The sequence below is a fragment of the Ambystoma mexicanum genome, chromosome 14 (genome assembly GCF_040938575.1).
Source record: "Ambystoma mexicanum isolate Mex_15411 chromosome 14, UKY_AmexF1_1, whole genome shotgun sequence".
Taxonomy (NCBI): Eukaryota; Metazoa; Chordata; class Amphibia; order Caudata; family Ambystomatidae; genus Ambystoma; species Ambystoma mexicanum.
In genome coordinates this window covers 451,544,673-451,561,927 of record NC_090940.1, presented here as the reverse complement: position 1 = coordinate 451,561,927, position 17,255 = coordinate 451,544,673, and the positions used below count along the sequence as shown (strand labels likewise).

The 17,255-nt window shown below is 44.7% G+C and overlaps 1 protein-coding gene across 7 annotated transcripts in view; it reads right to left on the bottom strand.

Moving 5' to 3' along the window:
• Positions 1-17,255, bottom strand: part of SYNE3 (spectrin repeat containing nuclear envelope family member 3) — a 982,841-nt gene that overhangs the window by 154,241 nt on the left and 811,345 nt on the right. For all 7 annotated transcript variants that reach the window (XM_069637674.1, XM_069637672.1, XM_069637675.1 and 4 more), the window contains 2 exons: positions 9,105-9,266; positions 4,900-5,072 (listed from right to left, as the gene is read on the bottom strand). In XM_069637674.1, coding sequence (XP_069493775.1) covers positions 4,900-5,072; positions 9,105-9,266 — 335 coding nt within the window. The remainder of the gene's footprint in view (positions 1-4,899; positions 5,073-9,104; positions 9,267-17,255) is intronic.

Below are 17,255 nucleotides of genomic sequence, written 5' to 3'. Positions count from 1 at the left end.
TGTCATTCAATAATAAATGCCCCTTTTTGTTGGAGCACAACCTGAATATGGCTGGGCATAGCTGGGTCTCACTGGATCAGAACTGTATATCATTGAACAGATGAAAAAGAGCATCAGGGCACCATCATTTTAAATGCCAAATATTTCCTTTTCAATGGGAAATTTTGAGCTAGCAGCAAAGCAGCGCTGCTTTTCAATTCTCTTCTTTGGTGCAAATAAGGAAGCACACTGGCAGTCTTTCTCAGTGTGTTCCCTCTTGCCCAATAGGTGCTTGGCAAAGACAGTGCAGCCATCATTTTGTAGCTGTGAAAAGGGTGCCAGAGCTTTTCCCCCTTTCTCCCTGAGTTAGTGGTATTTTGTTGTGGGGTTTAGTTCTGAAGGGTGGTTCTGCCTGGATAGGATCAGCTATGCTCTGGCCTGGCAGGGTAATCTGGAATCTTGCAGGATGAATATGAAATGTCTGGATACACAGGAGCTGGAACATTCAGAAGAGTGTGTGCTTTGTCTCTGTGAGCTTCCCCCTTTTATAAGGTGGGTGACATCACAGGATTATACCATGGGGGCAGGCTTTGGCTAGATCTACCCCCAAGAATCGGATAGATCAGCCAATATATGTCACCTCCTCCTTGTAAACAGATTGGACTTGAAGAAGATTAATCTGTTTTGTGGGGTGTTTTTACAATGTGCTTTGTTCTTTCAAAGTTACTTTTTGCCAAAATCGGTTATGGAGCAGAGCAAAACACTCATATTCACACATGTTATAATCAGGAAACGTATACGGGCAGATTACATATCTTATAATACACATGCTGATCCAAATCCCAAGACGGTGCAATACTATTTAGTCATTCTAGCAATTTATCGCCATTTCCATGGAAAACAGTTCACCTATAATTCTACAATTCGGTACACTGAAGCACATTTATGTGGGTCATATTTTCATCCAACTTTCATTACCAGGTCCTTTGTATTTCTCCCAGAAATGTCATTTTTCCGGCATTTGAGTCCACAACCTGTCAGCAAGGTCTTCATCGTCTTATTTTAAAAGCATAAAATCTACATTCATACTGTCAAAATGTCACATTCCTAAATTCTCAGGTTACAACAATACAAGTTTTAAAAATGAATGTCTTTAGAACCAAGTGGGCAGGCTCTACCCCCAAAGAGGGGCAGTCTTTCAATCCTCTAAGCCAAATGTCTTCCTCTGGCCCACTGGGACAGATGTTGTCATGACGATTTCTTTGATCCTGGCAGTTGAAGCAGAGGAGAGGTGTTACCCGGACTTCACACCTAAGTGTCCCAGAAATTGATTGTACCAGGCTAGAGCACAGTCACAAAGTCTGATGAGCATGTGAGATGCTTCCAATTGGTCCATTCAGAGTTTCCAAGGGGCTGGCCCTTTGGGGGAAGGCAAATCCTTTTCCCAGAAAGCAAATGTCCCTGTAAGCCAGGCCAGGAAAACCTGTCTTGCTGGTTCCACAGTAAATGCACTCATTTATTTACTTATTTATTTTTTTCTGAATCAGAAGTCTGTTGAAACAAAACATCCTATATATGTTTTCAAACAAAAACCTTCCTTACATTTCTATACAAGGACAGGGCCTTACTCAACAATTTACTTTTAAACAGACATCAGTTTTGCAAAAAGCAACCCTTTTTACACGTGGTGAATTCTCCTTTTGCTGTCACTTCCAATGCGGCTTTCTCTTCCATCTGGATTCCAAACATCAATTGCAGCCCTAATCAATTTCTCATACACAGCTATCTGTTCAAGGCAAAGGTCCACTGACACTAACTTAAGCACAGAGAAATAGGGCTTCTTGTTGAAGAGTTCCACTGTGATATTTTGTTGCAAAGTAAGGCATTTTTCCGTACGGCTGGGAGTGAATTTCTTGGTGATTTCACAGATCTTGCCTGACACAGCCTGTCATTCAATGATAAATCCCCCTTTTTGTTGGAGCACAACCTGAATATTGCTGGGCATAGCTGGGTTTCACTGGATCAGAACTGTATATCGTTGAACAGATGAAAAAGAGCATCAGGGCACCATCATTTTAAATGCCAAATATTTCCTTTCTCAATGGGAAATTTTGAGCTAGCAACAAAGCAGCACTGCTTTTCAATTCTCTTCTTTGGTGCACATAAGGAAGCACACTGGCAGCCTTTCTCAGTGTGTTCCCTGTTCCATCTTGCCCAATAGGTGCTTGGCAAAGACAGTGCAGCCATCATTTTGTAGCTGCAAAACACAGTTTTAAAGCGAGGGAATGGCGCTCTGCAGAGCCAGCGCAGCCATTCTGCTGGTAACTGCTGAAGTGCAGATTGATGGTGGAGGGGAATTCTGCTAGGTAGGTAAATGTACCACACATAGTGCAAGAAATTATCTCTGGAAAAATTACTGATACAGTTAGCGCATGGAGCAGGAATTACAGTGGCGTGACCGTAACACTATGGCAAGAATTCTGCCAATATGTCGTGTAGGGTGATAATAAGTGGAGTAGCTATTTCAGGGTTACAGTTAGTTTACTATATCAGAGAGCAGAAATAACAGACACCTTCCCATGTCTGCTGGGCAGAGGTGGGTGGCAGGAGAAAGGCGAGCTGACATAGCAAAAAGGTGTAACCCGCTGACTCTTCCCTTTGCCGGCTACTCAGGCAGGCTTCCCTGTGAGACTTGGGTCACGTGATGCACCGACGGACCAATCGAGAGGAGGGTTGGGGGTTAAGACAAGGAGGTATAGCGAATGGGTTTTAGGAGGTGTGGGAACAAGTTGAAAAATGAGCCAAAATTCTCTCTCCTAATCTGGCCTGTGTGGTAGGTCAAAATCAGGAGACGGACAAGGACGCATGTTATATCTACTCTTTTATTGTTTCTTCAAGGTAAAAAAACGAATCTTTCCTAATACTCTAAGCTCTACTCTAAACAAAATAAAAAAGTAAAAGGGTGCTCATCAGGATGTCATGCATAAATGAAGTCATCGGTCCAGAATTCTATTCTAACCTAGTTTATCTCGCTACTTCTGAAAAGAAAAACACAAATACAACAAAGATATACTTTGGGCAATTGGCCAAATAAAAGGGATGGTGGCTGGTTCCTGACCCCCAGGCTTGTGTCTCTTTACTATAGGCCTCTTGCCTATGGGCACAGTCCCAAACACTCAGTTAGTATCTTTTCAGTCTCCTTCTCTCCTGCCCATTCCCCACCCCAGGGCTTCTTCCTTCTTTAACTACTCTGGAGCTCTGTTCTTTCTCTCTCTCCCTGCTCCGGGGCTTCTTAATTCCCCCCCCACACTGGGGTTGGTTTCTTTCTCCTCAGCTCTTTGCTCACACTGGAGTTTGTCTCTTTTCCTCTGGACACTCTGAGGTTTCTCTCCACTTTCTCCACTTTGGGATTTTCCCTTTCTCTTCTCCCACTCTGGGGCTTTCCTCTTTCTCTTCCCCACGCTGGGCTTGTCTCACTCTCATTCCCTGCTCTGGGGCCTCATTCCCTGCTCTGGGGCCTCTCGGTCATCCCCTGCTCTGGGGCTTGTCTTTGTCTCACTTCTCTCCACATGCTGGGACTTCTTGTGTCGCTAAGGGGCTCCTCTGTGCTATCCCCACCTTGGAGTTTCTCTGTGCTGTCCCCAGTTTGGGGTCCTTCTTCCTTGCTTCACCAACCACATCCTGATTACCTGGAGCCACTGCGTACCTTCTTCTGCTGTGCTGTGCTCTGTGGGTCTGTTTTACGCGGAGCAACTTATGCGACTCGTCAACTGGGTTTCATGTTGGTCGCTGTCATCACTCGTCTTTTACTTGCTTCATGCTGGGTTGTGGCTTCCCTTCTGGCTTGTCTCTCGGCGCTCCACGGGTTCCCGTTCCTTTCCAATTCCACTAGGCGGGCCCTTCTGGCTACTTGTTCAGTCGGCACTGCTGGCTTCCCGCAGCGTAGAACATGGGCTGCAAAGCCACATCTGGCGTAGTCTCTCTCTGCCAGGCAACACGTTCTGCGGGCCTTCGGCTCCCTTGAGTTCTGCAGGATCACCTCTACACTGCTTCTGATTGGCTCTGTAAGTGATGCTCCTCCAGGGGCTGGGCCATCTGCTTATCCACTGTCTCACAGGAGGACTGAGTATAGTAGGGGTCAGAAACCAAACCAGCCATTACAAGGGGGCGGGTTAGGATCATTATCCATCTCAGCTCCCACATAGCCAGTAAAGGTCTTGGGGGATGGGGAAGGGTTGGTGACTTGTGTCCCTCACTGGGGTTTTCCTGTCCCTTAAATGGGAGAGGGTCACTTCCAGAGGGATCTCACTTTCCCTATCCCCAGGGGGTGTTCAGCGTAGTGGGCTCACCTCGCTAGCCACCCCTTGGATTCATCACTTCTCTTAAAATGAGGCCCTCAAGAAAGATGTTGCTGGTTGTGGTTGGCTTCGCAGATAGATTGGTGTGCGGCTGGAGCATGATATTAAACACTTTTCCTTGCCTAGTCGCCCATTGTACAGCGAGGACCAATTGGCTACGGTGGGATAACGATGCAAGGGGCATGGCCCGGTGGAGAAAGAGGACTCTTTTGAAAAAAGCACAAAAACTCATTCAAATCTTACTCAGGCACTCTGTAACACAACACTCACTGGAGGGCGTTGCGGACTCTGGTTATCTACACAGATTTGTTGGCCCTTGACGAGAGTATGATATTAAAAGCTCTTACTTGTTTGTTTATGTTATGCATAGAATGGTCCAATTAGGAAGGGGGGGGGGGGGTAGGCCAAGGAGGAAAGGGGAATATACTCATAGTGACGAGGCAATAAGTTAAAAAAGCACCACAATTCACCAGCAACTTTTACTCTTATTCTCTCAATCTTCTGTTCTCAGGAAAATGGCACTGGTATCAATCGTAGCCAGCAAAAATAAATAAATAGTTACCGTGACAGGGCTTCTGCCAAATGCAACAACGATGTCCATGTTGTGTTCAGCTGTTTCAGTTCTGACTGAACAAGGGTTGCCCCCTCGAAAGAGGAGTTCTCCAATACCCTGTGACCTTGGGTTTCCACCTGATGCATCTGCAGCTCCTTCTCTGGAAATCCATCTAGCAATCTCTGAAAGGCAAGGCATCCACAGTAATATTCAGAAGCACTACTCATACAATGCACATGGGAGTAATCATCTTGCCGGACGAAAGATAGGGCTTTGACAAAGTAATGTGTAGGGTGCTGCATCCAGCAGCAAAGTGAGCATAGGGGATGATGAGCCTGGTGGGTTTTATTTAGTATCACTACCTACTAGCAGATGTTAGAAGCAGCATTTCGATTTTGCATGACCTCTTCCTTATAATTGCTTATTAAAAGAACATGAAATGTTCGATCTTGTTTTGATATTTCTAGAGTGCTTTATTAGACTCCGTCTGCATATATTGTTATCAGATAAGCCTAGTCTTTGGTTCAGTGAAGGCAAAAACCTCAGATCATTTTCCAATAACAATGGGTGTAGATTTGTAAGAATGATAGTTCCAATCCAGACTGTATTTAGGTTTGCACAGTGTTAAAGATCTTTAAGGCAGAGGCACAACTTCTAGTGCCACCACAAGCTGATAAAAGAATTCTACAAACACGTTGGATGTAGTACTACAGCACTCATCAGTGGCAAACTCCACTTTTAATGTCACATTAGGTATCTGAGGCACTCAGAAGAACAACTCTATTCATAATTTGCTACTTGAAGATGTGAAAAATGACCTAGAATAAGATCTAAAATCTCATTACAAGCCCTTACACTGAGCCAGTATCTTAAATATATATTAGATCTATGCTCTCACCCAGGTCCCTCACAAAATAAATACTAGTCATTCCTTTCTATAAGCAGGTGAGAGCTTTGGGTCCTCATTCTAGATTCAAGCTGTCGAGCTATGGAATGACCTACCAGAGATAGTACACCTTCCCTCCTACCAGCTCCACTTCACATGGACAATTAAGATCCACCTTTTCTAACCGTTCTCTTTCTTCTCTGGGCCGCCACGGGGCCCTGTTGGCGAACCTCATCTCAGCTTTGTTACCCAATGACTTGCCATCAACCTATAAACTCTTACAATAACTACAACAAATACATTCTCATACTGATTAGGATAACTACAACAAATACATTCTCATACGGATTAGTATAACTACAACAAATGCATTCTCATACTGATTAGGCTTCTGTTTCAGATATAAGGGTGATTTATTGCCTTGTGAATCAGACTAAAGACTTTCAAATCCACTCTCTCAATCTGTCTGGCAAGCAATAAACAGCACAGGAGAGCTAGCTCCCGAGTGTGTGGTGACTACACTGGGAGGTGTACTTAGTAAGACTTAGAGGGTTTAAAAGACTTGTTGTAAAGTACTGTGAAGAGCGAGTTGCTGAAATATACCTTATGCTCGATGTTGATACTAGAGGAATCCCCCAGTTTTTGTGGGACATCCATGATCTAAACTGCCTAAAAAGCATAAGAAAGGAGATGGTTACTGCATGTACCTTAGCATTATTAGCTAGAATGAAGTCGAAAATGGTTCCAAGACTTATGCAATTATGCCTCCGACTGCACCAGTGGGGCTAGGGCCCTTAACAAAAGCAGTAGGAACAGACCACCAATGGAGGCCTTATTACTATTAGCAGCCTAGTAAAACATCTAGGGTACTGACAAAAACAAATGGCAGCCAAGAAGAGGCCCCTTTTCTACTTCCATTGGAGATAGGCAAACAGCAGGAGGAGAGAGAAGGTAAGAGCAATTCCTTTCTCGACTTTAGTGTAGGATTCAGCCAGCAAACCAAGCAACCTTCTTGCCTGCTCACCTAGCCTGGGGTGCTCATTAAGTAATCATAAGCATGAATTTAGATAAATGGACCCACCAATTGGAATAAAAGCCAAATCAATCTCATAATTTAGATACATAAGCATTAGCAGGAATCTGCACACTAGGAGGATGCTATGTTAGGAAACAGGTGGAGTTCCTGCGCGAGAATGAAAGACAGAACACAGAGGGAGGATTCAATGCTGGACTAGACGAGGAAGAACGGCCTCTAATCCAGTTGGAGAAACGATAAGAATGGGCTGCAAGCATGGAGGTGAGGCATATGGCCTTGGACCCAGGGGCAGGCATCCAATAAGCCCTTGTCAGTACTGGAGTAGGAGGAAAGATAAGTGAAGATTGATAAGCTTGCGAGCTATAGCCCAGAATCTGATGTGAAAAGCAAGACATCCAGCCCAAATAAAAAGGGACTGTGAATCTGAGAACAGGCCTTGGTAAATGGTTAAATACATTCTATTCAGAATTAATGGTGTTTCGGGGTGGATATGTACACTTGATGAAGTTGTAAATCACCGTAATGGCAAGGGGTGTAATGTCTTCAACCATGTGCTGCATGAGGCAATCACTTTGTATCTTTGGGATAAAAACACCTTCACTAGACAACACCAGCTCCAGGACAAGCCAAGATCAAGACCTGAGTCTGGCCTAAGAACCAACCATGACGCGGCTGCTAGCATCTTGTAAGAAGTGTGAATAAGAGTTTGGCCAACCACTGTCCAGGGCAGATGCCCGGGAACCTTTCCACTTTGTTTGCATAGGGATGGACTTTTAAAATAAGTTTAGACTAGGGCAGGAGTTTAGCCCTCTGGTACTTCATCAAAGACTCTATGTTTGCCCTGATACCTTCAACTGTTGTGTTTGGAAGTCTCTCCTATTCATTTACAACTGTACTCTAGCCAACCTTTAAACCCATCCCCAAAACACTGGATAGGGCTACATCCAAGTTGTTAATCTTTGATTCAGAGAAGAACCTACTAGACCCCGACTAAGGGGAGGATTGTTGGGGGTCAGCATACCCCTTCTGTGACTAGAAAACTGGAAGAAAATCCCAATGCCAAGGCGGCCTATTTATGTTGTGTTATTGTTTACTTTGTTCCTCGATCCTGACGACAGATGCAACCCCTTCTTATAACCTTGTAAACCTGTGTGCGTGGTCTGTTCCTCTCAGCTGGTCACACAGAGTAGACATTCTGAGCATGGGGTATTACCCAGGCTTGTTTCTGAGACTGAGGCAGGACTTCCCCTTGGGATAAGTGGTTCGTGACTCTGTTATTATTGCAGTGGTCTTCAACACATTCTTTTATTACTAAGGAAGGGTTCGGATCGCTGGGGTACGTAGCAATGTTTCATTACTTGATAATGCATTGGGTGTGATTGGCAGAGACTAGTGTTACTGAGAAGAAGGCTCTGCTGGCAGCTTTTATATGGGCACTGGTGTGACTGGATGGGGAGGATGATGAAGGAAGGGCATCAACATTGTTAGGATTCCAAGCTGGGTTTTCTAGGGCAGGAGTTTAGAACTGTGCATGGTTCTTCTCTCGTATGATGGCGATATTAAGGAATACACCCTGGAACTGGTCACCCCACATTTTTGAAAATTGGAAAGGTTTGTGGAAGATACATGAGTACCATCCATTCTGTAGTTGAAACAAGCCAGAGCACAGGTAAGGGCAGAGCAGAACCTTCACTGTTTCAGAAGCCTGATTCCAGAACTTACAGCCAAAGCACATTCAATGTTCACCCCAGTTTATGACTTACAGAAGAACAGATAAGACCTTGCGTTTTTAAGTATACTATTCTGCTGTTTCCGGCAGTTTGACAATGCTCAGTTGCCTGATGGGTTGGAAGCAATAGTGCAGTCCATGATCCACTAGAAGACAAAGCTTCTCCAATTGCTTGTGCTTAGGACTGCTGCACAACTGATTTTAAAAACAACCATTACACAGTCTATTGCTTTTCATTCCACTTAGAAGTCCTATTTTTGTTCTGCCTTGCCCAGCTGCCATCTTGGCTCCGATGCACTGCGCGTCATTCATCGATGGTGCAATGTGAAGAAGTAGAACAAAAACTCAGCAGAAGCAGAACTGATCATTTCCATAAAGGTAAAAGTGAATTAAATGGAACACACACTATGAATATGAAAAACATAATCTCACTGGTTCAAACAAGACCACCACAATGAAGTACAAGCCAGCCCCAGCGTGGACAGCGCATGTGTATCTATGTTTATGTTCCTAGCTTATTACTCATAGCAAGCAAGGCAGATTACAAGGACGTCTGTCCTCACCTCAACATCACTTTCCCGGTCCTCAATGCCCCACTTTCCATTGACATCTTGGAAAGACTTCAATTCCTGATGCATCTCCATGATCCAGCTCTGAAGGTCCAGGATGGTGTTATTTAGCTTCCTGTGGTCGTTAGCATGCTGTCTGCTGCTCTGGATCATAACCTATAATAAAGGCAATGTTTTAGAAAACACCGTCACAATAAGACATCCGTCCAGCAGGGCATTTTTATTAGTATCACCCTCAAAGGGGATACAGTGTCAGAAGATACACACACACACAGACTCTGCTCAGTTTAAACTGACTAATCGCCTCTTCTCTCCTTTCCTACACTGTCTCTTCTCAGTGTGAAAGCATCAAGAGCAGCAGCCCTGCTACTAGCATTCAACCTCTTTAGGTTTACTTTCAGGACCCCAAGCAACATTAAGCTTGGAGAACATGGATTGTGAGTGGACTATAAGGAGCAGGGTTGCCCCTTGAGTGAGTAATCACACATAAATAGGAAAATCCAGAGTAAATAGGAAACGGTACAAGTGTCTTTGGCCTTTAGGAGATGAAGAAAGCGGTGTACATTAAACGAGTCTAGGAAATGGAACTAAAGGTGACAGCATTGCCAAAAAGAGAAAGCTGAGGGTATACAGGAATGCAGGACAGTGCATCACATAACTCAACATTTCCATTTAGCGAGCCACAACATTGAATCATAATGAGTTACGCAAAGAGGCTAATCCTAAACACTTGGAATTCATACTTTAAAACTCACAGTGAGAGATTGGTTAAACCCACGGAAAGTTATCATGTCATTATCTTACAATTAAACACAGAATGGGGTCTTAGGATTGCTTGTCAGTTGTTGGAACAGTGCTATGCCCAAGCACTGTTTATTAACATGATAAAGGGATGGGGGTGATGGGGGGGGGGCATTCGACCCATGGGGCTAATGGTCTGTATAGGATGAGCATGCATAATGCTCCTCAGTGATTGGGTATTCTGAAGATGTCTCTGCTAAGAGAGGGGCAGACATGGCTAGTTGCTACCTGTCAGTTTCTAGGAGAAAAATCTATGTTGATGGCTCAGAGACTTCTCTGCAGATATTGATGGACAAGAGAGAAAGGACGACAGAGAAAGTTCCACCTAGGCCTGCCTTTCTAAGCCATTGTCCATGGACAGTGCTGGTCGATCGAATAAGGAAAAATAGAGAAAAACATCTCACTTTGTCATTTCTCAGTTGTCTCCGTGTTAGGTTTGATTATAAGTCATTATTGTACACAGTCGGTGTCTAAATGAGAACCCCAGAAATTCCTTAGTATGAATCTGCTCTGATGAGATACTAAGTCTGGCGAACCATAAATGAGCAGGTTGCACTCGCTGGAGGCACACTTCAAGTGAGGGAGCACCTGAGACTGTTCATCCAGTCGGTACTCACAGGAGCTACTTACTTGTACAAAATACTGCAGTGCAGAAACTGCACAATTGCAAGCCCCACTAAGACTGTTACTAGGAGTGGGTGCTGATGCTAGTGGTAGCTTGGAACGGTTCATGGTCACCTGGGGATTTAAGGAATTCGAGTAAAGAGTTTCTCAACATAAGAGAAGGACCTGAGAGATTAACTGAGGAGATTTGCAAACTAATCCAGTGCAATAACCCTTCATTGGTTTATATGAATCAGCGCCTGAGAGCCATTATGCCCACCTAGGTATCCCATGGGTTCCCTAAACCGAGTGCTTGGCCTACAGCACAGCAGATATGGGATGCAGTGTTCAACTGGTGCAGGCCAGAAATGCTTCGATTCAGAAAATTGCTCTTGTGTGTTCTCGAAAGATTGGAATAAATTAAGTAATTGTAGACAGGAGCAAGATGGAGCCGCTGCTGACTTTCCTGGAGCATTTGAAAATGCGCTCCTCTTTCTTGTGTAACCAAGCCTGCCGAGAGTCTCTTGCATTTGTTCTTTTTGTCAGGTTTGTTGCGAAAGACTCAGGCGCAACTTGAGAGTATTTCTATTTGGTGTCAGACTAAGCCCGTCTCAGAGCTCACTGCTCTGGCAAACCACATGTTTCTTGTTAAGATCAGCGCAGGGAAAGCAATAAAAGTAAGCTGATGACCCTTCAATCGCAGAATTAGCAGCAGGTGGGGCGTGAGTGGGAAGTGTTCATGAGTCCCAGAGAAGAGAGGTCAGTAATAGCTGCAAGGGCACATGGACGACCCAGGGGAAGGAATAGAAGTCGCGGGGGTGGTGCCCCTGTCTGCCAAGCTAATAGGAATAGATTGGTGATAAGCAATACAGCATGACACGATTGCAAACAGGAAGGGTCTGGAAGTACCCAAGATACTGGAAAAGGGCATAATTGCCATCCCGACCCTCCTTTTCCAAACATGATCGCTGAAAGCTTTTATGATTCACGCAAACAACAGGTTGTGAAATCGGAAGGCCAAGGCGCCACTGACGTCATAATGAAAAAACGAATTCCTATCGATTAGGAGGAATCATTTGTCGATTGCCCAATAAATGGTAAATGTATCCTGTGTATACTGTATACAGGAGCAAATCATTCTTCTATTAAAAGTAAAGATATTACTAATGCCCCATATTTACAGAAACTGTCCTAGTGGTAGGTATTAGCTTACAGGGACCATATCAATAGCCATTGGCCCGAGAGGAAGAGGTCAACATGAGCAAGCAAGAGTGGATACACCCAGAGAAGGGGAGTAGGCTGCAAGCCTGCCTGGAGCTATCTCCCAGACATGGCTGGCGACCGGAACTAAGAGTATGCTGGGGGCTATACCTCAGACACTGGCAGGGACCAGAACAAGGAGAGGGGGAGACCTAAGGAGCTTGAGGTGGGCTACATCTAAGACAATGGCTGAGACCAGAGCTAAAGGAAGAGTGTTAAAGTGATATAATCCGTCCCAAAAACACGGGTTTCCAAAAATGGAGGCAACTTATATTGGTAGCTTTTAGAACAGCATGAAACTACATTGTGTTGAACAATGTTTTGGGAATTATATTGTGGCAATGGGTAGGTGGAAATAGGGTGCTGGGACAGGTGACAGAAGCACAAAACCGTGCCCCTGCAAATTGGTCTGATTTATTTTCGCAGCAGAAACATCCGCAAGTTGGTAAAACCACGCTGAATAGGACATTTGCAGTAATACAGTACAACATGCATTGTTTCACTGCAACGGGGAGAGGGGATTAGCGGGGATTGTTGGAGAAGAGAAGTGGGGTGTCCCCTCGCACAAACTGAACTGACTTTATTTCAAAGTACATGTTTCAACTAGCTGTTGTTTTCTTCGCAGGTACTATGTGCATTACCTCACTGCAAACTCACTCTACGCCACAAGATGGCAGTCTGGGACTATTGATGAATATAAGCTTGATCCTTACTTGAACTATCACAGTGAGAACGGGAACCCATAAATCAAAGAGAACACTTCTCCCGTTAGTTAGGGCTGTTAGTACACGACGGCAGGGAGACATTTCAGGGATGATTTTTAATGGCATGGAAAGGGGGACAGTTTGTTTCGGCAATGTTATTTTTTTTAACTCAACGTCATTTAAGAGTGTTTTAGCGTTTATTTAATCTCATTAATGAGATGAGAAACCTGATATTGTGAAATAACGTCCCGCTCTCTTGCAGAAACTCTGTGACAACCTCGCAAACCACTTTAAAAACAAAGTCATAAACACCCACCAAGTCATTAGTGCTACTCCCAAGGGCTAGTGTGGGAGTAAATCAATGTTTTTAAATATTTAAATTACAGTGCCATATTTGTTTGTTAGTCAGTCAGTATCCAGGGTGAAGGACAGACATGTGGAATGGCCCGCCACAGCAGCACACGTGTCCTGCGCCTTTGTGCTGCCTGTCTCGTTCTCTGCTGTGGCCTTGCATGCTGCCGGAGCGCAACAAACAGTAGCAGGTCATGGATGCTCTAGTTCATGTCTGCTTGTAGCATGGAAGCGTGTTTGAGGAAGGAGTTGGCCTTAAATAGACTTTTGCTGCCAATTATGTTATGTGATTGAAATTTGAGATTTATAATGTGCATCGCTGTCATTTTCATGGTCTCCAGGTGCTCGGGGGGGATCCGAAAAGAAGCTGTATGAGGGGGATTAGTTAGTGGGAAGGCAAAGAAGAGCACAAGAGAGCTTTTGCTGTGCTGTTGGTAGCTTCAGTCCGGAAACAAATGTCGCTGTGTGTTGGGTTTGCTTCTGGGTAGCATAGGCTTGGTATTGTTTTGGTGTGTGAATTTGTGCAGGATTGTTTTTTGTGTCTGTGGTATAGTGCTGGAGATTTAGTGTTATGATTGAGGAGGGTGTTGGAGGGTGTGTAGTTTGCTTTGTGAATTCGAGTTGGCACTGCGGTAGAGAGTGTGAGTCATATTTGGTGGCTGAGCTGTGTGTTTGTAGGAACATGGAACGTTTTAGCAGGGTTAACAGTGAGAAAGGTCTGTGTGTCCTTGTAGGCTATGTTGTTTTCTGAAAGCTGAATTCCCTTGTTTGGAGATATGCTTTCTTTTCATACACCTGCCCAGTTTGAATCCGTTTTGGTGGTACTATGGTTTCTGGTGCCTCTCCTTGTATCGAGGTTATGAATTTCTTTTCAATAGTACTTCCTCTTTAGGCGGTTGAGTTAAAGAGCTAGGTTTTTTGATGTTTTTTGAATTGTAGGTGTTCGTAGTCCTCGGGGAGTGAGTTTCTGAGTTTTGCTGAGATGGACCAGAAGGCTATTCCACCATATTTCAGTTTTGAATATTGCTTTGGTTCAAGGGAAATGTCAATGCTGGATTTTAGGATTCATTTTGGTCTATAGATGGATACATCTTTTTGCATGAATTCTGGTTCCTGGGCAAGGATTGCTCTGTGGGTTATGCAAAGTGTTTTTAAGTAGATCTCTTTTTTTAGTGGTAGCCAGTGTAGGGTTCTCAGTGCTGGTGTGATGCGTTCTCTCTCAATGTGTCTGAGGATTAGTCTTGCTGCTATGTTCTGTATTTGTAGTTTTTTGGCGAGGTAGTACGGAGTTACAAGGTAGATGCTGTTGGCGTAGTCTATTTTTGACCATGACAAGGGAGATGACGGTGAGCTGTGTGGGAAGTTGAGGAAGGGTAGTATCCTTTTGATTGTGCATAGATGGAATTTCTTTACGGGCGCATTCACTTGTGGCTCTAGCGTAAAATCATTGTCCCTTAATATTCTGAGATTTTTAACTACTTTAGAAGATTGCAGTCGTTTCCCATTTCTTTAGACTGAGGAATGTGAACTTGGTCCGATGGGTTGTTGCAAGTAATCATGATCTCCGTTTTGTCAGGATTGAGTTTAAAGCTGTTGGTGCTCATCCATCCATTTATTTGCAAGAGGCATTTGGAAAGGGTTTGGTCCAGATCTCCAGTGAGATGAAGTGTTAGGGAATATTCCTCTAAGACAATTTTCCTTCTATTTGTGGACCCCCCCCCAAACCTTTTGGTTTTGTTTTAAGCATCCTGACCTGACTTTGGCCAGTGGAGCACAGCCCTCAGGTGCACTCCCCTGGGCTTTTGCTCATTGTTACGGGGAAACTGACGTGTCCTTCAGGCTGTCAGTACAGAGAAACTCAGTCTTACGACTTTGTTGCCACTTTTGGTAACATTTTATCATTGCGCAAAGTACCTTACCCCACCGTGCAATGGGGTCCTTGTGTTTTTGGGCCCTAGACATCCACTAAGGATTTTTTGGTGACTGGACAATGTGCCTAGGAGTGGACTGATGGCAGTAGAAGCTTTTTCATGTATTTTAGTAACTTTTTACTGAGCCATACTGCGCTTACCACATGTGGCCCATGACTGTGGCTAGTGCCCATCATGGCTATGCCACAAGGTCTTTTGACTACTCCTTTGGCAACTTTTTCCCTTGGCCTTCCCCCTAGAATTCCTTATTTGGGCATGCAGTTGCGCGCAACAGCTGTTCCTTTCGCAGGCTACTGCAGGTCATGTGTGTGGGTACCCAGGAAGTAGGTTGGAGTGTCTGGTCCCAATTCACAATACTGGTGCCAGGATGTCTGGTGTGCACAAGGGCATGAGAGCCACAGGGGTCCATGATTGGACCGCTACTGGTGTGCATGAGTGGGACAGATCTTCTCATTGGCCGGCTGGGTGCGAGCACTCCCCAAACTTGCGGATGTGAGGCGGGGTCCTGAATGCAGACCTGCAGATCAGCAACAGATCAGAATCGACCTGTCGACAGAGCCAAATATTCAGAAGAGCCGAACAGATCCAAGGACTCCTCAGAACTGCACAGAAGAAGGTTGACAACCTGAGCGCACTATTGTCCAAGTAGAGCACTGCTTTGCGCTCGATCTCAGAAGACCTGCAAAGGTGCTTTGAACCTTTGGCATAGTTGGAATAATCACTCGAACGCCTCCTGGTTGTCCTGCAAAAGAGCTTGTTCGGAAGGGTTCCTGGGCTATCCAGTGGACTGTCCAGCTCGAGACTTGGCACCTGTGCAAGAGCCTCATTGGATCAAGTATTGCCTCAGAACTATGGGGAATCCTAGCTTGCACTGCAAAGCACCCTTGCACCGTATTTCATCGTCCCAGCTGCTCTGGGCAGTGAGAGAGAAGGTTTCGTCAGATCGATAGACTTGGGTGCCCTTGCATCACTGTGCAACAGTGACAGTCACCGAAGGCAGTTTTGGCACGTTCCTTCTTGTGCCCTAGGATCAGATGCATCAGCATTTCCTTTGTTCTTCAACCGAGACGAGAGATACAGCTCCTGTTGCAGACCGGGACTGCATCTTCACCCGCAGCGTCTATGCACTTTGAAGCTGAATCAAGGGTGGGAAATCGAACATCTGACAACCCCCTCCAGACCTGCCAAGTTTGGACCAAAACCGAGCTAAGGGCGGAGAGTACTGAAACCACTTACCAGTGGCACCATGTTCATACATTGCATTGTACGCATGGAGGATCCCTTGTGGTCCTCTCCTTGGCTTGGGTTGCCACTGCTACCTAAAACCCTCTGAAAGTTGTGAATAGCTTTACTCATCACAGCAGATCCTCCCCTGACTCTTGGAACCTGTTTTCGCCCTTCAGAATCCTGTCCTTAACTTTACCAGTTCTTTAGAAAAGTACTTTGTGTCTTTATGCATGATCAAGCGCTTTTACGTGTGCATCAAACATTGAGCACAAGGCTCCATTCATCGTAGGGTTGGACTTATAAAGTTAAGGTCTCTCATCTCTGAAGATTGTCTATGCTATAAAGATTGCCTGCCTTTTTCCCTTACAGGTACTGGTGGAGTTTAGACATCTAACGCATTGACTCCAGTGATTGTATGTATTTTACATAGTAGGTTGCATATGTGGTACTTTTACCTTGATTTTCATTATTCACTTTTGTTTATTCTTGGACCTAATAAATTGTATATTTTCGTATACTACTGTCTAAGGGTAATTCTTGGTGTCTAACCGTGTGTGCTTATGAAAGACCTCTAATCACCCCAACTCCTCCTGAGACTTAGCTGAGACTGCTCTCCAAGCTACTGTGAATTGGCCTGACTAACTTCACAGAAGTGTCCCCTGTTTCACTAACAAGGATGGCCTCCTAAACTTCTGTTCACCAGAGCAGAGTTAAGAAATCCATGCTAACAATTTTGTAGATGGTTTGTGTGTCTGCATAGTTGTAGCACGTGAGTCCATGGCTTTTGATGAGTTTGATGAGTGGGCTCATGTAGATGTTGAAGAGTAGTGCAGAGAGGGATGAGCATTGTACCCCGCATGTCGGTGTGTGTGTGTGGTGCTGAGCTGAAGGAGGTTAGCCAGGTTGTTCCCTTTCTTTTGATTTGAAAGGACTTACTCCATAGCAAAGCCGTGTTGTTGATTCATATTTCTTGTAGTCTTTTGATGAGGGTTTCAAACGCTGCTGGAAGGTCTAGTCAGTTTAGTGCTTAGGTGATGTTGGAGTCGGCGTATGCAGTCCCAGATGGATATAAGTGCGGATTCCATTGCTCTCATGAGTCTGAAGCAGACTTGTGCCTAGTCTAGTATCTGGTTGCTTTCTACATGTTCAAGGGTTTATTAGCATATGTACATTTCTAGAGGTTTCGCTGGATAAAGGATTTTTGAAATAGGCCGGTAGTTGATTCAATCTTTTGTATTTCCCAGTGGTTCTTTGATGAATGGTTTAAT